The 22,151-nt window shown below is 39.6% G+C and overlaps 1 protein-coding gene across 1 annotated transcript; it reads right to left on the bottom strand.

Annotated features, from left to right (window-relative positions):
* On the bottom strand, positions 1-22,002 carry lars1 (leucyl-tRNA synthetase 1). Its single transcript, XM_020649441.3, has 32 exons — positions 21,848-22,002; positions 21,395-21,516; positions 21,095-21,182; positions 20,909-20,989; positions 20,430-20,570; positions 20,144-20,305; positions 19,773-19,885; positions 19,452-19,515; positions 19,025-19,113; positions 18,672-18,897; positions 18,410-18,497; positions 17,468-17,544; positions 17,113-17,166; positions 16,843-16,983; positions 16,253-16,330; positions 15,956-16,041; positions 15,755-15,820; positions 15,470-15,552; positions 14,223-14,361; positions 13,393-13,605; positions 12,020-12,077; positions 11,661-11,724; positions 9,199-9,382; positions 8,743-8,833; positions 8,331-8,471; positions 7,091-7,231; positions 5,468-5,578; positions 4,798-4,908; positions 3,515-3,619; positions 1,665-1,760; positions 1,304-1,436; positions 1-1,131 (listed from the first exon to the last, which is right to left on the bottom strand). The coding sequence occupies exons 1-32, from the start codon at positions 21,851-21,853 to the stop codon at positions 926-928; spliced, it is 3,558 nt and encodes a 1,185-aa protein (XP_020505097.2). The 5' UTR covers positions 21,854-22,002; the 3' UTR covers positions 1-925.
* Positions 22,003-22,151: the final 149 nt, after the last annotated feature.

Raw genomic sequence — 22,151 nt, 5'->3', positions numbered from 1 at the left:
ACCAGGGAGGCAGAGTATTTCATCTGTTTTTATTATTTCTCTGGCAAAAACACAAGTCAGACAAGAATCATACATAGACAGAAAATTGGAAAGCAGTCTGACAGGCTAAGAAAACATAAGGGAACCATATGCTTCACCTTCAATGTTGTAACAACACAGCAGACGCAATATCATCTAAATGAAAACAACAGAAATGCAAGAGAAATGCATAAAAAAAAAGGGAGGCCAGCAAAGAAGGACAGAAAATGTTTGTCGTTTGAAGAAAAAAACAAATCTTTATTCCAAAGCCTCTTTGACAGATAGTTGCTTATTTATTGTGAATTATATGACAGAAGACAAGCGACACATGGAGACAAATGACAAAAATTAAACGATAGATGACAAAGACAAGAATAGAACATTAAATCGGTTGTAATGTCGCAAACCCAAATCCTACAGATATTTTGGATAATTTTTAAAGTTGTAATTTTCCCCCAAACTATTAAAGAAATGTATTAGACCCAGTTGCCTTAGAATAATACCATAATAAAACCTTGAACCATCTCAATTTCTTTAAGACCATAGCTGAATGTACTGCAATTTAATGTTTAAATGGAAGATAAATGCAAACTTTTAAGGTCCCATTAGCTCAAATATTCCCCTAGATCACATTCAGCAGTGAAAGTCAACAAAACAAAAACAACAACGTGTGTTTCTGAAATATAACACTATGCAAAGTCAGAGAGCAAATGTTGTCATTCAGAAACACAAATTACAACAAAAAACATAATACGTTTGAGTCATTGTTTTATGGCTTTTTTTTGTCAAAAACAATCCACTTTGTTGTAACATTTCATGATGAGTTAAAACCTTTCACAGAGGATTCACTACTGAATGTGTCCCCATGTGCCTTTGTGTGTTAGTTCTTGTGAGAGTGAATGTTTCTCTATTGAACGAGATAAACCAGGGTGTCCCCGATGTCCACACTGAGGCCGTTGTCAGCCAGAGTGACCTTCTTCTCCTCTAGATTGACATTGAAGACAGATTTGGTGGAAATCTGCAGTTTGCCCCGTTCTTCATGTCCCAGGACGGGCACCCGGCGAGGCCCCAGCACTGGGTCCTCGTACCTCATCAGCTTCACTCTGGACAGATCTGTTGGAGGGGAGCCACATGAAGGTGACACAATGATAGGGCAATAAAAAGAGGATGAATACAGGTTCTAACAGACAGTAATCTGAGTTAATATGTTTTATCCTCTTTGGGACATTGTGGGTTCCTTAAGAGGGTGGGTCATTTTTAGCTGTATGTTCATTCATTCACTAACCTTTGATGAGTCTGTTGACCTTGGCGAGCCTCCGGACGACGCTGTCTCTGCTGTCTCCCTGGCGGATGTCAACATTTGTGGAAAACAGGCCATTGGCTGGCTGTGGGTTGACCAGGGAAACACTCACTCCAGGCTGAGAAGACACAAATGCACAAATACATAATTTAATTTTCTGTTTGAGCGCACAGGCGACTTTTATTCATTAAGAACGCACAAACACTCCCAGAGAAGGAGCACAAGACACTAAAACATACTAAAAATATGCAAACACAGGAAAAAAAGTTGGCGTAAAAGATGATAAATAGTTGGCTCACAAAGTGTCTGATGTCATTCCTTTACAAACACAATTTTTTATTTTTACCTCTGTTCTGAACACACTGAATGGTTTCCCTGGGCAACAGTCCTCCTTCACTTTGTCGTCAGCCTCAGATGCAAACAGGACGTCTATCTGTTCCAGCTACAAAGGAGGAATGAAGGGAAAGAGAACGATTATCCGCTGATGAGTCAAGATAGTGGGTATTCAAGTGTGTTTGGCATGCACTCTTACAAAAACTGGTGGTTTTATCCAGGTTCCTGCAGGGATAAGACATGCCAAATGTCTTATCCCTGCAAGGATTAGTTTTTCAGTTTGAGATCACACAAAGAATCAGGTAAAGTAACATGTAAGACACAGGAAGGAGGGCCAACATGTCCACAGAGACGTCATGATCTTCTCCTGTGATCATCCTTGTAGCAGTGTTTCTGTCTTAAAAGAGAGACTTTCATTCATAGATTGTGACACATTATTTTGTATGATTACAACTTCCGTATAGCAGCATATCTCTGGGTTTAAAGTATTGGAAATGTGGGAATCGGATCATGGTATAAGTTTCTTGTTCTACATTTCTGTTGGTGAATCTACGCTGGTTTCACTTCAGTATCTAGGTTATCTAGGGTATTTGACGAGGGGAAGCCTCTGTGCAGACAAAAGTATTAAGGGCTTTTCAGGATGACAAGCGAGCCGAGGATTGCCTGACTTTGACTTCTGCAGAAGTAGTGAAGCAAAATGTTGTTACAGCTCGGCTAACACATATAACTCAAGTGAACTTGCTCAGTATCTTTCTGATATTAAAAATCATTCTTGGACAGGGCCTCCGGTTTCCTCCCACAGACCAAAGACATGCTGGTTAGGTTAATTAGTGACTCTAAATTGCACTTTAAGTGTGAATGTGTGTGTGGCGACTTGTCTGTCTCTATATGTCAACCCTGGGATTGACTGGTGACCAGTCCAGGGTGTATCATATGGAAGCGATTAGTGATCAGAATTCAAATGATAAAGCTAATTTTAAAATGAAAATACAGTAACACAGTCAGTCGAGAGGGAGAGTGTGTGCCATTACGCACAGAGGAGGAGAGACATTGAAACTTTGTGTACAGAGCTGGAGAGATTATTTGAAACAGAAAATTCATTTTTTTAATGTAACTAAGTTAAGCAGAGAAGAGAGTGATCTATAATCTATCAATAAACCGGTTTTAGGACACGTCTGTGTGAATTTCACGGCGTGAAGATGCTTAATTGAGTGACTCTCACGGTCAGAGATAGTGGGCATGGTGTCGTGCGTGAGACTTGGCAGCTCGGGTTATAAAGCTGCTGCGTCATGCTTGCTGAAAGTTCAGTGTGCGCTTAAAAAACCACTCCGATCGCCACCTGTATCACAGTGTGAACTAAAGTCTGCCCTAGCGTTAAAGATGCACCCAGCCACCCATCGTACTGCGCGTTGTGCCTATGGTTCTGCCTGGGAGCTGAAGTCTGACGTCACTTTCCTGCGCGGAAAGTGTGGACGGTGCAGGAAACGCATGTTTGAAGTTGAAAACTAAAATTCAAATTAGATAAATTAGTCATCATTTTATTTTTGAGTCAAATAATACTCCCATATTCTGAAAATTAAAAAGCATTTCTGTTAATGCATTTTAACTTTCAAATAAGCTTTATCATTTGAATTCTGATCACTAATCGCTTCCATCGTATCACACCTCTCGGCCAATGACAGCTGGGATCGGCTCCAGCCTCCCTGTGACCCCAAACAGGAAAAAGCGGTATAGATAATGGATGGATGGATGGATCTCTAGCTAACAAAACTGAATACCCCTCAGACTTGAACAGAAGCTTTTGAGTGAGGTCATCTTTAAATGGAATGTCTAATTTAAATATTGTTGGATAATCAAACAAACCTCTAGAGAGTTGGTCAAGTAGACCAGGTTCTCCATCAGAACTGCCCGCTCATCAAACTCCAGCTCCAGATCCAAGACCCTAGGGCCATTCTTCTCCAGGTTCTCCTACAGAACGCAAAGCAAAACAGAAGATAGCACACAAAGTTAAAGCTGTACACAAATGATTAAATCATCTTAAAACATCAGGAATAAACAAGAAAGCAGCATACTAAAGTTTTTAATTTGCTACAATTACAAGTCAAAACGAGCAAACACAATGTTTCATCCACCTTCTGAAGAAGTCATGGTTCATATTTTTAATTCAGCATCACGCAAAAAACTCATTGTTATGCCGATGCTGCCGCCATGGGATTATTGAGGACCAGAAACCTTTGTGGACAAATGTGCTAAAACAAACCATCAAAAAAGGAGAGCTAGAAGAGAAAACAACTCGAAGCTGAAAGAACAGCTTGAGAGAGATAAAGAGAGAAAAAAACAACTTGGACGGACACAAAGCTGATCATGACTATTTATTAGTCTCTTTTCGATACTGCAGAGACAGAAACATCTTGATTAGTTCTTGGAGCCCAACAAAGATTTAATAAGCACCCGGTTTCTGATCGTTTATCTTCAACTTGACCTCAAACCCAGCGTGCTGTAGCAGAAACAATTATTTAAATCATCCTGGTGCTTAGCTGTGTATAATCTCTTCCAAAAGTTATGCAGTTTTTCTGGAATTTCATATAATCTGAACGCAAAGCTGAAGAAATATAAAAGGTAGTAGTAAGTGTTGTGGAGAAAAATGTATAGACATGCAGCCTGCATATTGATGGGGGAAAAAAAACATAGCAAGTACACAAAGGCACAAGCCGAGACAGCCTGTCAGAAGTTTGTTTTGTTCTCCTTCAAATCGATACAAACACATCTGCACGCCACGTATTCATGAAATTTCTTTTGAACTTCAATGCAAAACTCTTCTTGGTATGGGCTACAGTTTTGTCATTGTTCAACACAAAAGAGGAAGACAGCGGCACCTTCTGATGATGATGACGGCAATCTTTCTGCAGAATTACTAAAACACACTTTATAGCAAACAGAAGCAGAGCTGTGCACAAAAACAAACTATGAAAAAAACTCTATGAGGTGTACTAAGTTAGAAATGAAACATTTATAATACAAAAAATCTGCATACATTAATACATCGCTCTATTACCAATAGCAGAGGTATAGACGGATGGAGAGGGGACAGCATGTGCTCTGCAAAAATGAAACTAGAAAGTCCCTGCTACTTCGGTCAGTTTTACCTTTATCATAGCCACAAAAGGCATGACTCTCTTCATGTACTTCTTGAGTTCTGGAAGGGCTCCCAACTCGTTTGCTATCACTTTGTTGTCTGGAAGGGCCCCGTTGTTGCTCTGGACAGACACAAAGACAAAAAAAAAGTGTAGAGACAGGGAGACACATGCAGAAAACCAAAAAATAACTTGTGTGATCTAACAAAGAGATTGTTTGTCAATGGTCAACCATATCTTTATGTATCTGCATCAGGGATACAGTGAGATAAAAAGGCTGCAGGTGTTTTCTGATCGTCTGGGATGCAGTTGAATGCAGCTGCAAAATACAACGTTCCTTCAGCATCAGTGCAGACATTTGACAAGTATCGTGAAGCTTGTATTGCAAGTAGCTCCACTTTCAACAGCAGAAGAGGCATCCCAAAATATGAGAACTTTTTAGAAAAGGAAAAAAAACTACACTGTTTTTGCCCTACTCAGATAACTAGCCACATATATCTGAGCCACATTATACACCAAATGAAATGCAGCAAAGAATCTGCCAATGCATCCTGGGAGATACAGGCATGACGTATTCTCCCAGCACAGTTCAAGGAGAACAGTTTTGGGTTACAGGGAGCCTATATCCCTATAGGATGGTACTTGAAACATAGGTTAGTACATGTATGTGTTGGTTTCTCACCTTGTAGTGCTTCCCGAGCAGGGATAAGGCACTGTGCTGCCATGGAGGGTAACTCTTGGCAACATAGATGGTGCAGTGGGAGGGCTTGGCTGGGGGTTTTGAGTCACCTTTCTGTTGGAGGAAGAACGGCATAAAATAAAGGGAGCAATTCAGATTAATCTCATTTATCCATACAGTCAAGTACCAAATACTTTGATGGTCTTTAATTCATTGGCTACAGTGAGGGGACATTGGAGGCTGGTGACCTATATGTGAAGCAATCTGTGCCTGGATTATTAAAGAAGCAATGTTTGTGTGTGTGTGTGTGTGTGTGTGTGTGTGTGTGTGTGTGTGTGTGTGTGTGTGTGTGTGTGTGTGTGTGTGTCATCTTCTGAAAAGAAGATGGGGATCTGTTAACTTATTCTAGTTGACAGCTGTCATGTCTACTCTAGTCCTGTACTGTGAGCACGACTTAAAGTGCATTTCCACAAACGAGTCTTGATGGGACTGTATAAATAATATAAAATAATTAATACTATTATAAAGCTGCCTGGCAGATATACTGTGCAAAGAGAAAACCTATACAGAGTCAAGTCATACATCCTTTAATGTGTCAACACTAATACAAATGATTAAATTATTCTTTCATCTAGCATTCAAAACAACCTTTTGTCTCTCTTTCCTTTTCTCCTCTTTTTCCATCGTCCCTCCAGCTTGCTTCACTCCCAACAAAACATTTGCAGCAAATCAATAACAGCAGTCGGGAAGCGTGAGATACTGGCTGTCTCCGAACGTGTCAATACTTGTTTTGCTTTTGTCTAAGCTGCCAACAGCCACTTATCGAAGTGCCAAACTAACAGGAAAGTAACAGCAGGCTAGCTTCCATGCTCTGCACATAACACAGACTTACTGCTTTACGTATTACAACCAGGTTAAGTCAACTTTTATTTATTAAGCTTTTCTTTACAGCATAAGACAACCTCTACTTCTATTTTGTGCCCGTGCTTTACACAGGATCTGTGAAACTGAGCTATGAATGTAAAGATAAAACTTTAAATAGAAATATGTTGCACCCTGTCTTTAAAGAAACCATCATAGCCAGAAAGAAGGTTATTATTTTATAGCTGATAAGGTGTTTTTTTCCCCACTATTTTATCAAGGCCAAATCAGAAAATGAATTGATTTGATGAGCTGATTAGCGATCAGGTAATCGTTCTAGTTCTCAACTTCATCTGAAAATTCATATCATGGTTTGATAAGTGTTTTGAAATCCTGTAAACTTTTCTAAGTGGATTCAGATTTTTACTACTAAACACCAAGGCTGCTCTCAGCGAACTGCCTGATATTTCACGCTTCTTATTATGTTGTTTTTGTTATTTTCTGCCTCACTGTGCTTCCCATCAAACACCCACAAAACTGTTAAACAACACCTTAGGGAGAAAGACTGTGACACAAAGCTGCCGCTGATTTAATTAATACCCCTAATGCACTTTGAGACAAGTGCAGGACTTCATTCAAACTACTTAAAGAAAACGTTCAATATTTCAATCAATATTGATTTTCAAATTTACAAAAAAGCAAATATAGCAGGTAAGGTTAGTGGCAGTGAAGTATGTTATGAAACAGCCTAGGCACATTTCTTACTTTGTTTTTGGGAGGCTGCATATAAGCTTTGAACCTCAGACGGAGGTCATGCGCCGTCTCCATCAGGTACTGGGAGGAACGGATCAGAATCTCATCAACTGGACCCGCCACAGGCCATGATGCCTTCCTCAGAGAACCAGCCTATCAAAGAGGGAGAGAGAGGGGATTTAAAAAATAGCAGATGAGTGAATGGGAAGGACTGCTAATGTGTTGTTTTCGAAAGGTGTTGTTGAAAAAAAAAAAACATTTCCAAGTACACAGGAGGTCTTGAATCCTATTAACTACACAGCCAGAGGTCACACCATTCTCATAATAAAGATAGTCACACACCATAACAAGTGGTTAAGAATCCTAGACTAATGTGTGTCCCTCTGTGTCCACTGAGTGCCTCTTAGCTGTTTAGCTAGCTGTGCTGCACACATGAGCAGAGTTGTGGGGACCTTTATTGTTGCTAAGCAACAACCAAAACAACCCACTCTGTAGCAGGAGCACTCCTTCATATTAATAAATTCAAGTGTTAAATATATTTCTTGCTCTCTGCGCCGTTTGGAGCATACAACATTGTGTTTATTCCTCGTATTCCGATGAGAAAAAGAGGCCCCTGGTGTGAATACAAACTCATGGAGAACATGAGCAGAAAAGGGAATACGTGTGAACTTAAGGCCCTGTGTCCAGCGCCAGCATCTTTTTTTCCCCAACTGTTCTCAATTTGCAGAGAGCGCTTTTGTTTTTTCAGAAAGGTGCTGATTACATCACCGGCGCTCTTTTTCCAAATATATGATAATCCCCGTATTTTTGCCGAATATGGATCATGTCTTGTACCCATATCATCTTAGCTCCATCACTGCTGGGGTAAAAACTATCTCAAATAACAAACATACAGCACAAAGCAACAGAGCAGTGTCGGTCATACAGTGGCCGTTTGACTCTTGTCATCATGACAGAACGGAGGTGCAGCTTTTATTCTCATGCAAACATTTCCGAGGTCACAGCCAGCACTTTTCTGCCCAGAAAACACGCTGGGTGGACACGGGCCTTTGTGGCATTTTCACGCAAATGAGCAGTGTGAACAGCACTACAGCAAACTGACATGAAGTGGTTGTTTTATAGACGTTACCTTTTTTTAATTTTACTTGAAAGAATGCAGCGAAGATTAACACAAAAGTTGTTATATAACCTGCAGTCAGAGAACACAAGCAACATGAATCACACACTATGGGGACAATTCTAAGTTTCTTACCTTTCCGAGCAGACTCCAGGTGTATTCACAGAGGTGTGGGCAGATGGGCGCTAATAGCAGAGTTTGTTTCTCAATGAACTTGAAGACGAGCTCTCTGTGCATGCCCTCGATAGCCAGCTCACGATACTTATCTTTGGCTGCCTGCACACACACATACACACAATTTCTAAGATTTATGTAGCTCATTTCATTTGTCAATGTGATTAGAACTCTCCCAAACACACAATTCCCATGCTCAAGATGGCATTTGAATCCTCAGTCAATATATGTTCCTTCTTCTGTTTGATTTGTCCATGCAGTATCCATAAAATAGTCACATTTAATGCTGCGGGACGATGATAGGCATCATTGCTTTTACTGACGCACTGCATTGACCTTTTAATATTTCTTCATAAAAGCTCATTTTATTTACCTGGAACTCAAAGAAGCCACTCTTGAGAGCCTCTTTGTACATCATTCTGTCATAGTGCTGCTCCGTCTTTAAGATGCCTGCATTCATTTCGCTGTACAGTAAACAAAACACACAAAATGAGTCTGCCAGGTCAGTGGATTATTAACATTTAAGCACAGTTAATTACAGGTTCAAAAAGGTCAAGATCAAATAAGAGAACTGCCCAAACTATGAAGGACTGGCACACTTTTAGCTGCTTGATTTTGTTTCTTGCCTTTCGGTGCCAACTGGCCACTTCATACATAACCTTTAAGTAAGCTCATATATTGGACCAGTGCTAAATAATGGGTAAAGATGAATAGAAATGGTACATTACATCAATAAGTTGTTTGAAAACGTATCAACAATTTTAGTCACAGAATCATTATCAAAGAATGCCAACATTTCCATCCTGTCTTCTTTTATTCCTGCATTTACCTGGCAAAGACCCGATCATTAATAGTGTCTGCAGGTCCCGTCCTCAGGTTGTTCTGGTTGGCAATCATCTCCTTCACCCACTCCACCCAGGTGTAAAGGCGGAGGATTCCAGCGTCAGCCATAGTCTCAACAAAGTTGGCGTCCTCCACTGTGTCTCCTGCATCGGCCAGAGCAAGACGCATACCTGGAAGAGGGAATGTGGAGAATTCAAGCATCAACCCTGCAGATGCAACGTGTTGTAGTTTGAGAAAAAGCCTTGTGTGGCCAATGCTTCAAAGATCACAGACAACTTGTTTAATTTGCTCAAACACCATGTATACATGTCCCAACACTGAACCGAGCGCTCATTTTTCAACGTCAAAACACTTCAACACCTAAGTGAAGTGTGGAGGCAGCAGTCTGAGAAAACTTCAAATTCCCAGCAGGCATCACTCCAAGCGTTTGGAAAGGAAGTCAACTTAATACATCTATTTGCTGTCAGTTCTTTACTCTCATGACAGGATATCTTCTAGAGGCACAACAGGCACATTTATCTATTATTCAGGTTGTTCAGAACACAAAAACACAGGGTAACAATAACAACAAGAAAAAAAGAAACAACTAAAGGATGTATTGACTTATCCTGAGGGTAAACAGGAAGGCAGAGTGCATCTATGTCCCAACCGCATCAAATCAACATAGACACAAATTCATATTACCTTTGGGACATGAACATCACAAGACTCAAATTCCCCTAAAATGAATAGTCATTAATTATTATTAAATGCAAAGAGTTCCCCCCAAACTATCGTTTTTTTTTTCCATAAATAAGGGTCGCACAAAAAATCAAATCAGCAATAAATCTGTGTTACTGGTGTCAAATATCAATGTTTTCATTTAAAAATGTTTTGCTCTAAACAGAATTTCCGGCCAATTTTAATCACGAGGTTAGCACGTCACGACTTCACACACAGTGGCACTTAGGACACGAATGAGGGAAACATGAAGGGAAGTAAATTGGCCAAAGAAGCACAGCGAGAAAACAAAAGAAAGAAAACAAAAAGAGAAATTGGTCTCCCTGGTGTTACGGTCTACGTGAGTCACCAGATGCAAGATACAAGATGAGGATTTATCAGTGATATTTATGGTCTTGGTCTTGCCTCGGTCTCTGCGCACTCTAGTCAATGTCTCGGTCTCGGTTAATGTGGTCTTGACTACAACACAATGTCAAATACAACAGAATCCATGTATTGTGATATTGTTAACAATGGCCACACATCATAAATCACATCTTAAGTAACTTATGAATTTCCTATCCGAAGTCTTACATAACTTTAAAAAAAACAAGTTCCCTGCACTGACTTTACATCTAGTCTCTTTCTTGGTCTTCTCGGATGATTCTTGCCCACATGTTCCTGTAAATTTTTTATTTGAGAGCCTATACTTCTCTCTTTCCTCTGCATTTTTTTTTTCTTTCTGTGGAGAGACCAACATGAGCTGCTGCCTCTCTGGTATTCCGTTGAGATGTGCTGCCTTGTCTTAAAATATTACCATCGCACGAAATGATAGCAGAGGCTTTGAGTATCCCCTATGAAATAATGCTAGCAGAACAAAATAACTTAATTAAACCGCTCACTCCATATGCATCGTCACAATATGGGGAGCAAGTTTCTAGTAGAAAGGTTTCAGGGAAGCTTATCTCCATGGACAATTATCCCCGATCAAATTATGCCACCAGTGCAGGATCACTTTTAAACACCACTACTCGTTGCATTTGCACTGTGAGGAACTGTGAAGCATGTTTTGATGCTCTCTAATAAAACATTTATTTAACATTTTGGAGGAAGCCTATCTCGATAGACCAATGGCCCCTATCAAATAATGCTACCTGTACTGCACAGAGCTGCATGGTAACACATCTCGATGGGTTGCACTATCCAATAGAACACCAGAAGCACTATCCGATAAATACAGGATATTTAATGATTGATTGGTACACTTACTTTCAACTAAGATCAAAAAGCTCCTGGACATTAATGCATTGCTCCTTGTAGAAAGATCATGCTGAGTGTATGCAGCCTTACAGGTAACAGTTTGATTAAAGTATTAATCATAAATAATTAAACAGAAACTCATTACTTACAGACCAACATAACAGATCTGTAGCATTCACTAGCTTAGCAATCCAAATATCAACACCTCACCTATCATAGAAAGATGGGGCGTTCTCTTATTATCTTCACTGCGAGGGAAAAAAAAGATGCTGATAATCTAATCAAGGTTAATGATCCATGGACTATAGAAACACATTGCAATCTAGTCTAGATGACACCTGATGGGTTTCTCCACATTTCAATAAAACATGACAGAGATGTTGAGAGAGGACAAGAGTGAAAGGTAAAAAAACAGAACACAGGCGGGAGATACATCAAGAATCAAGAAAAAGAAGAAGAAGAAGAAGAAGAAGAATCAGAAGAGTGTACCATCTGCTGAAAACTTCTGAATGGCCTCGGTGAGAGTGAGGAAGTTTCCAGTTGATTTAGACATCTGGTAAAAAAATAAAAATAAAAAAAGAGAGACAACAGATGTTAGCGGGCAGAATCTTTCAAGCGAAACCTCCTACACAAATCCCTTACAAAGCACAACCATCAGGTCAAAGCCTGTGTAAATAAACAGCACGCACTCAAAGTATCAGCATCAAACACAAGGTAATTACTGACACATTGGTATTACAAAAGGTCAGCCGCTAAATATAACAATGGTAATATCGTTAGCAAATCTGTAGAAATATTCATTAGTGTGATTTTCACTGGTAAATACAACAATCAGATATCTGACACACCTTATCAGAGTTCAGGAGCAGATGGCCATTGGCTCGCACTGCCTGTGGCCATTTCCCACTGTGGACCAAACGATGTGTGGGTTAATATGAAGTTCATGAGTATCATCAGTATAACAAGTTGAGGTCGTTCAAGACTGCAGCTCAAGCTTTTTAAATGAGATGTTGAAGCAGAAAATGGATTTAGGGGATGTATTACTTGTTATTATGATTACATTATTGGGCATATTTTCCACTTCTGACTCATCCGTATAATTTATAATAACTGCTTGATGTGGTTGTTGGTTCATAAAGGTCTTGTATGTATGTACAGAGAGCTAGGAAGCTGATGTCATGCTGCTTAATGGTTCATTTATTTATTTATTAATTATCTATTTTAACATTCTAAGCTCTATAACTTTGACGGATCAACATGTCTATCAAATTGTACGATTGGAATCGGCAAACTTCCCCACTTTTACCCATGTACCAATGTACCATGCATTTGCACGTTTTATGTTTTGTGTATTGTCTGTGCTTCATTCAGTACATGTGACTCTCCCTGCAGACAAATGTAACTATGGGTACAATACAGTGACCTGAACCTAACCAAAAGGAAGAACACCAATTAAATGTATTGAAAAGTGGTTTGACACAAAGTTCTGCATTCCAGGGTTGTGTTTTAATTACAAAACAGTCTGTGCAAGAGTTCAACAAAAATTAAATCACAATACAAACACAATTTAGAGGGAAGAGAAAACAAGGGTAATGTATTGTCATATTAACATGTAAGATTTCCCTCAAAGTACATATACAACATTACAGTCGAAGTTCAAAATCAAATCGGGCAGAAAGGGGAGTTTGTTAAGTGCTATGTCCTACACTGGTGATGGGGAACTATTGTGCTCCAAGTGATTGTTATCGCTGTGCTAGGTGTGGAACAGGAATTCAGGTAAAGTATGGATCATGCCACAGACTTCGTTGTAGTTATTGAGCGAACAGTTCATGATAAGGATCTGTAAATAAGATAGCCTAACTCAACCCTGGACATAGTTTTTTACAGTCAGGATTTGAATCATTCTTCCGATCTGCATGTTTCTGGATGGCATGATAAACTATGTTTAATGCTTGCAGTAGGTTTACATTCACTGTACAGTCATGAAAGTGGCATCAATGTTTCTATCCGACATTTTTGCTGATATAGTAATTCCACGTTAACACTCTTCCTAAAACTACAAGTACACTAATCGATCTCTGTTCTACAATGTTTTGTCTAAACAGACTCCATCTTTAGCTCTTAAATCCCCTGAATAAATCACACTACAAAGCCATCAGTCTTGCTCCTCATTCTGTTGTTCCCACTATCTGCAGTGATCAATCACATACTGCACACTCACCTGTCTTTGGGCCACATAGCCACATGGTTGTAAAGGTAGTAGGACAGGTGGTTTGGCACCAGGTCTTTGCCCGACACACGGACATCGACAGGGTACCAGTACTCAAACTCTCTCCTCAGCCTCTGCAGATGCTCTTTAGGGATATCGGTCTTTGGGAAAGGAGAAGTCTTAAAGAAGATAAAGTCCCACACCTCTCTGGTCATCTGCTCCGGCCTGTTGGGCAAAAAAACAGAGACGAGAAGTGTGAAGGGTAAAACCGGGGATGTATTGGGTGGAAACAAGGTGAAAAGAAGTGATTAAATGCCTCAGTGTGACAGAGTTTCACTTCTCTTTCCTTTTCTCATGCGGAGGAAGAGATTAGGGGATACTTAATGAGTATTGAGCTATACATTGATTTTCTTAAAACAGTTTTTAACTGGGAGCATTTGTCCTTGAGAGGACGTTGTGTATATTAAATTTGCTGTTGTTCAATAGATGAACACTGAGAATGAAATCAACTTTTGTGGACTCTTAAAAGAAACACCTGTCATGTGCAATGTCAAAAGTATTAATTAAATGAGAAGTTTTTTTCTCCCTCTGGTGAACCACACAGGTGGTTTGTTCGACAGCTGCATGAGAAGGACAAGAGAAGGAGAGGCAGCAAAACATGAAGCAGAGACAATCAGTTAAGGCTTAATCCTTATTAATTGTAGTGTGTGTGTGTGTGTGTGTGTGTGTGTGTGTGTGTGTGTGTGTGTGTGTGTGTGTGTGTGTGTGTGTGTGTGTGTGTGTGTGTGTGTGTGTGTAGTGGGTCTTTATGTAGCGTGCATTTGTGTGTATTGTTTCCATACTTGATGCCCAGTGGTGAAGCTCCCTGCCCGTTGAGCACGCCTCCCTGGAGGAGGTGTGCTACAGTGTAGTAAGCCATGTAGATGGTGGAGTCTGATAGTGACTCAATCAGCCACTGCTCGTCCCAAGGCAGCCGAGTCCCTATGGTAACCAGGAGGCACGCACAGACAGACACACACACACACACATTGCCACAAATCGTGAGAACGAGAAAGAAACACGCACATCCAAGAGAGAGGATGAAAGAGACATTGAATTATAAAGAGAGAGAATGGGTGTATTTGTGCTAACAAATCCTTATTGTTACTTTTGCCGTCTTTTAGAGCTGGTTCCATCTTAGTGCTAAATAAAATCACTCCAACAATAGAATAAGTAATGCACTTTATTCTGTAATCTTGCTAACCTTCTGCTTTGGCACACAACACTAACTTACTTTTCATTCCCTTAATTGCTACATTTCCTCACATACATTATTTGATCATTTAAAAGGGCTAAGCGTATGGGGGGGGGGGGGGGGGGGGGACTATTGATGAAAATATGCAGCCTCCAATGCACTAATCTCATGATTATGTTTCTCCTGTGAACCTCCTTTATGATCCAATAACAGCTTTGGATATTTAAAAAAAATGTTGTGTGAGCTCCACAAGTAATTCACTTTCATGAGCCACAAAAATAAAAGATGTGTGCAACATTCAAGGAGAAATGTTTACACGTCATATCAAATAAACAAAAAAGCATCTACTCTTGGAAACAACATTTTTACTTTCATTTGATTTTGACTTAAAAATAACAATATTATCTTCATTTAAAGAAAATGTTTTTTGCATTTTAACATTTGATCTTTAGATCTATAGCCATTGTTTATTGGGAGACATTGCATAGTATTTTTCTCCTACAGTTAAGGAAAGTTAAGGCAATCTGTAGAACCGGCACCTAACAGTCAAAACCTTGCTCTTCATAGTCAGAAAACTTCTATTTGTATTTGCACAGACGGAGTCTCTAACAGACAGACCTGCACTGTACTGTATGCCAGCTGGCCCTCAGTCTGTATCTATTCCAGGACAGTTGAAAAGAAAGGCAGACTGCTGCGAGAGGCTTTATCGACTGTTCTCTGTCTCCATCTATAGACTAGAAACCACAGTGTCAGAATGTTTCCACCTGAACACACAAGACAATTATTTTTGTAGCCGCAACCAGGCAGTCCTCACACAATCACTCACAAACACAAACCAGAGAGGGGAACGCTCACCTAGTCCGTAGGTACGAGAGCAGGCATGTTCCTGCAGCCACGCCAGAGTAGCCTCAAAGTTTCTCCTGGTCTCCTCGCAAAATCTGTGAGGCAAAAGAGAGCAGAAAAGTAAAAGATCAATTAATGTATCTTTTTGAATTTGGACTATTATTGCAAATACTAATGACAGGCAATGCATTCACTTTCTACAATCAATGCTTGATTGTCTAGACCTTCACAGGAACCCCAAACATTAAACATTACACTGCACATGTAAAAACAGGGGGGGAGGGAATTGTGTCTTACGTCTCCAAAGGCTTTAGGGCTTCATGTGCCTTCTGCTTCCACTCTGCATCCCCATAGTCCAAATACCTGGAAAACACATGAAACATTAGCACATGGCTTATCAAAAAAAAAAGAAGAAGAGCAAAGCATTTCTTCTCTCTACCGAATAACACACTTAAGGTTTATTTGAGTATAAAGTTTTTGCTATCTGAGTTCACCCACCACTGGTCACAGAGAGCCACCACACACTCATCAGCTGAGCGGGACATGACCTGTTTTTCTGGCTCCATGTAGACCATGGCCTCACCCTGTGAGAGATTGGTAGAGAGCAATATTATTACAGGTCATTTTTAAGGACTGCATAATGTAAAAAATATATATAAAATATAGTTATATATAAAAACAGTGAGGAACACACAGTCTTGATAAACATCGTGAATAAAATCTACGTTTTTCACAGTTCTACTGCATGTTATTTGTGTATGCACCATGCAGCAGGTACAAGGTTGTATTTCTTACCCTCTCAACCATCATCTTCTGGATGGGTTTTTTGACATCCTGGACCTTCTGGCCCTTGAAGCCGTCGACCAGCATGATCTGAGACAAGAAGTGATACACATAAATATAGAACTCACACTTGAAATGCTCAGATGGAGAACACATACTCAGTGTACACTTTTGGATTATGCTCAGCTTGATATGCTGCTGTGTCAACATTAAAGTAATTCAAATTTGAAATATTCTGTCAGTCACAACAGCTGAATTGAAAATGTTGATGTGATTTGTGATATAATGTCCTGATGGGAACAAAAGAGTTATATAAAATAAGATTTAAAAAGTTTTCACCCCACTGCTGTGTGTGTGTGTGTGTGTGTGTGTGTGTGTGTGTGTGTGTGTGTGTGGTACAAATTCAGGGTGGCCCATAGCCAGTTTATAAATGTTTTAGTCCCGCCGTAAGCTTTGAATCACTTTCAGTATGCAGCTGCAGTATAAATTGTAAACGCTTCAAATCTTAACATTCAATCCATAGGGGGGGGGTTTCAGAGGGGCTGCATTATGCTGACCTAGGTTGCTTTTTATTTACCTCATTAACCATTAATGGGACTCACCCCTTCATAAAATCCTTTAAGGTAGACTTTCTCCTTGGCCTCAGCCAGCTTCTCCTTGTCATTCTGGCTCTGGATCTTCAGCTCATCGCACACCAGAGGAGCAGAGAGATTCCCGTAGCCTGGGATCTCGATGATAGGGACCTGACATGCACAAACAGATACAAACACATTGACTGAGGCTGCATTCAGCATTTCTGAGTTGGTCTAATTGCTAGGATTGATATGTTCCATGAACCTTGAATAAAATCTGGCGTTGGCAGATCAGCTTACCGGCTCAAAAGGCAACACCATCTTGTCCTCAATGCCGTACTTCTCCCGCAGAGCCTTTCAGATTACAAAAATAAAGAAACATTCATAAACTGCTAAATGAAATGCATGCTTACACAATAGACATTTCTTTAATGTTTATTTTACTTGGGAACAAGGAATGTAGAGCAACTGAACATAAGCAAATAGCACAGCATATTGTGCTTTAGAAATTTCAATTCAAAGGTTTTTTTCAATACATTTAAAGTTTCTGATGTGCTGTTTACTGTGTTGTTTCTCTGCAGCAGACTTCATTTGATGCATACAAGCTTGAAAGGTGACATAAAAGGATGTTAGTTTGACAGGTCTGTGACCTCACCTGTTTCTTTTTGATGTCTCTGAGAGCAGCGATGTCATCGGGAGAATCAGAAGGTACACTGGTGACAACCCCAGTACCTGAGGAAAACACAGAAACTGCTTAAAATCTATGAAAACAAATTTAGTGCTATTTTTCTAAGTTATAGTCCAGGGCAAGCTGCATTATAAACATATTAAACCTGCTCAATGTCGAGTGCAACCAAAGCTCCTCACTGGTTTAAGTCACATTTAAAACCAGGAGGACACTCTGGCGTCTGGAGATTTTCTGTTATCGATTTTGAATTCTTATTGAGGCAGCCCTACTTACAAAAAAGTCATAACCAGGCAGATGACAACAGAGACAAAAACTGAACACCTCAAGCAAAAGTGTCTATAATAACAGATCGTGAAGAGTTTTAAGAGCAGCAACACACTGAGAGCTATAACATCTCTTTTATATGTTTACAAATGATCTCCCAAAGGGCGAAAGAGCAGCCATTACTTCCATCCTTTGACATCAAAAAACAGAATGTTTCTAAATTCTATTTTGACCTTGGCTAATTTGAGACTCCCCACTATTTCTCCATAAACCCTCCATGCATATCTAAGACGAGGAAGAATGAGGGATAAGGCTTAGTGCAGATTTCTGGCTGGGGGTAATACCTAAAGCAACAAGAGCAGGAATAAATTATCTTGATTTGAAACACAGAAAGATATCTTTTTTAAAAATGGATGCATTTCAAGTAGCTACTTTTCACTCAAACTCAAGAATAAAATAAAAGAGAGTTTAGTGCCCCCACTCAAAGGTATTCTGACTGCCGTGAGCAATGCTGGTAAAGAAAAACACGTTTAAAAACAGCGTGACAAATATCTGCCTTTAGAGAAACCCTTAAAAAAAAACAAAAAAAACACGACCTCTAAATAAACTTTTCTCTCTGCAGCTTTCTCCGACTTTCTGACTTACCTTTGTCCTCCTTGATGGTGAGCATGGGCAGAGCATAAATGATCTTATAGGAGGTCAAGGGAGCACTAAGGGCACAGCCGAGGATGTCCTAGAAGGAGACAAAAATGTAGAGCAGGGGTCAACACATGTTCACACTGCTAATCTGCTTAATTCAAATTCTCAATGGCTGATGTTACAGCAACCTTGAGCCACATTTATATAAAACCAAAACATTTAATTGGGATGTTTTTGCAGCTAAAAGCAAAAGAAACAAACTCTGTACCTGTCCCAGTATTTCCATGACCACTGGAACCACTCCGTTCTCTTTGGTGAAGCCCTGGTACGACATGTTCCTGGCAGACCTACTGGTACAGATGAAGATGTCTCCACTGGTCGTCTCGAAGGCGATATACTTCATGTCGGGCCTCACCCAGCAGTTGGTCTGACCGAACATAGTCTCTGGTCTCATTGTAGCAGCCACCAGGAAGATGTTTTTGCCCTTCATGCCACTGTGAAAATGATAGCATTAGCATTGCTGGTACCTTGTTTACAGTCCATGCATGCAAAACTAATATTTAGTGAATTAAAAAAAAAAGGTGGATCAGAGTATCAGAGTCAGTGTTTTCCACCTGTTACCTGCTGTAAAAGACTTTGGACTTGAATTTTGCGGTGTACGGTTCAACCATTTTCATCTTGATAAGCGTGTACTCCTGAGGTCCGACTCCCTGCAGATGAAGTACAAATGTAAGTTAGAAGAAAGAGACTAAAATCAGCTCTTAGACTTGAAAGATTTCGTAGGTTTCCTGAGATGGACTGATTTTGTGCTCGTACATCTATAAAACGGACTTCTCAAAAATACATAACTGGAGTTTTTTTCAAAATAGAAAGATTTTACATTAAATAATTTCGCAAGTTATCCCACTCACAAGTGTTGTCAATGTGAGGTTTTGTTTATATGCAGGACAATAAGTCATCCGTGACTGAAAATTGTGGCTTAATTATGAGAACACAATCCTAATTTTGCTTTTCACAATCGATACATGATGACATTGGGTAATTGTACCTCTCCTGTTTGCCTGTCATGGTCCATGCATGGCTGTCCGTCCTTGGGGGAGTAGATGGTGTACCTGCAAAGGAGTTGGGGTGAGACACATTACATTCTAAGTATTGCCTCATCATCATGTCAATCTCCCTGAGTCTAAAATGCAGATGTAAATGTCATAATTCTGCCGACTTCTTAAATTTTTCATTCAAGTCAATTCCTTTGCAGCTTTACTTATGTTCAATACATTAACATATTATTTAATTTGGGGCACTTCTTTCTTTCACACATGCTAAAAAAAAAAAGCACACAAGTTACATAAATACATTTTAACCATCTCACCTTTTGCCAAACTTGATCTTTTTTCTCTCCTTCAGTGTGACAAACTGCCACCTGACGAAAGAGTCATAAAACGGGTTAACATCCGTGGTGATGAATGAACGCCTCCAGTCCACCTAAAGAAACATGACAGCAAGATGAAGACCGTTTATGACAAGTTTATAACCCTGAAACAGACTTTCAAGTAGTTGGGACCATTACATTATGATAAAAAAGGCTAATGAGTTCATATTACTGCACTCTTTAAAGTGATGTAAATTTAAAGCATAGATGTATTTATTATATTTCACTGAACTAAAAGGTCAGAGACACAAATGAATACAAGCTCAACAATGACAGGTTTATGCTTGGGCTGTATTAATTTCATTAGTTACCTTGACGCCCATCTGTTTGAGGTCTTTGATGGCCAGAGGAGGGAAGTACTCGAGCCAGTGTTCAGCATGAGCGAACTTGGAAATCTCCTTGTCATTAAGGCCCAAAGATCTCATAATGTCCCACTGGAAAGTGGAGGATCCCGATTTTGCGACAGCTTTACTCTAAGAGAGAGATTTTAAAAAGCGAGTGGATAATGTAGATGTAAATCAAACATCCCTCGTGTATGTTTAAAACTCAAGTTGATGAAAGACCATCACTCAGTGGAGTATCCATCCCCATACTGACCTTCTTTCCCTTTGCTTTGTCCTTGATGATGATTTCATCAGAAAAAGTCTGTGGCTTCTCTTTCTCTTCTTCATCCTCGTCCGGAAACTGTGGAGGGTTTCCGTACAGCTCCATCTCTCTCTTCAGTTTGTCTGCACAGGCCTAAAGCACACAATATGCCAATGAACAGAAAGGAAGAAAGGCAAAATGTTGCAGTGCGTGTGAGGGAGCTGATGAAGCTTTGTTTTGATAAGAGTAGAATATTAATCAAAAAGCAGTACTGATAGATGAATACAATATCTGTTTAATTAAAAAGTTCTGCAATTGTTATATTTGTTAAGATCAAGGTGTTTGAAGTATGCCAACACATAAAAAATAATCTACACGATTTTTTGTAACAATGCATACAAAAATGATCACATCTTAATTTACTTTCAACTTCTTGGTGTCATTAATTCTGTTTACACAATGTGACTGACGGAAAAAAAAACAATACTTACTTTGATTGGCATTCCTGTGCAGTGAAGCCCAAAAGGGAAGAGGCATTTCTTTCCTTTCAGGGACTGGTATCCAACACCAAACTACATAGAAAAAAAAAAAGAAGTAACATTTAGACAACTATCATCAGCGAAGACTTGAAAAATGACTCAAGGTTCATCTCTGACTGCTTTAGTAGAAGAACTTACCTCACACTTTGACAGACTGAACGTGTGGCCCAGGTGCAATCGGCCATTCATGTATGGGTAGGGGAATGTGACAAAGTACTTGTTCTTGCTGAAAGGAAAACAAGGAGCTGAATGAAAATGTATTATATGCATAAGTTGTGTCATCATCTGTATCACACAACTTAGGTTCAGAGCTCCCTCCACAGTTGCTGAACTTGTTTTTTTTTTATGGGTTTGTGGTTGCAAAACAAACAGGTGTTAGGAGCACAGAAACAACTATTGACATACCTGAGAAAGTTATAAATCTCTTCATATACTCACTTTGTGCTTTCCCCAACTGTAGTCGGTGCATCTATCTCAAATGCCTTCTCCTTTTCCCATTTCTCCTGGATCTCTTGCTCAATCTTTCTTAAGAAGTCCAACTTCGCTGTTCCTTTTCGTTCCTTCAAGAATAAAAATGTAAGTTCATTAGATATGAAAAAAAAAAATAGTACAACAACATAGCATAACACGCAATTAGTTTAATTATAAAATAGCCAGGACTATGATACAAAATATAAACTATTTAAAAAAAAAAGTATCTGTATTCTTTCTCGGCACCAGCCAAGTCTGATTTCTTTCAAGTGGATTTCTGCAGCTGTCTCGACAACTAGCTTGTGTTAGCTTGCTTAGCTAATAGCTAATGTAAGTTAATGTAAGAGACAAAACGTTTTCGCTGTCTGTAAACAATTATCGAATACTTCAAAGACATGTTAATAAGATAATTGGCCCTACCGTCATTTTGACCCAATTCCCCGGGCTGTTAGCTATCCTTTAATAAAGACAGAAGCAATAGTAGAAGTAGTTTCCAGTGTGACAAGGGAGACCCACGCCGGTACCTGGCTGATGACACACAGCTTGGAGTTCTGGGAAATGTAGTCCAATTATTTTTCAGGCGTCGTACTGTTAGATATATTTTTTTTTAAATAGGATATTTACGCGTCAGGTGTTGATTTTCATTCTCTAAATATTATTACAGAACTACAGGCCCCACAGATATACAGTTACAAACATCGTTTTAATACCGACACTGTATGGT

Source organism: Labrus bergylta, chromosome 14 (genome assembly GCF_963930695.1).
Source record: "Labrus bergylta chromosome 14, fLabBer1.1, whole genome shotgun sequence".
NCBI classification, from domain to species: domain Eukaryota; kingdom Metazoa; phylum Chordata; class Actinopteri; order Labriformes; family Labridae; genus Labrus; species Labrus bergylta.
This window is presented reverse-complemented; position numbering and strand designations above follow the sequence as displayed.

What these genes read in the sequence shown, in the direction of transcription:
- lars1 (XM_020649441.3), bottom strand. An exon ending in CACCATCAAGGAGGACAAAG is followed by an intron (nt 17,545 to 18,409) that starts GTAAGTCAGAAA and finishes TGTTTTCCTCAG; the next exon opens with GTACTGGGGTTGTCACCAGT. An exon ending in CTCTCGTACCTACGGACTAG is followed by an intron (nt 14,362 to 15,469) that starts GTGAGCGTTCCC and finishes TGGTTACCATAG; the next exon opens with GGACTCGGCTGCCTTGGGAC.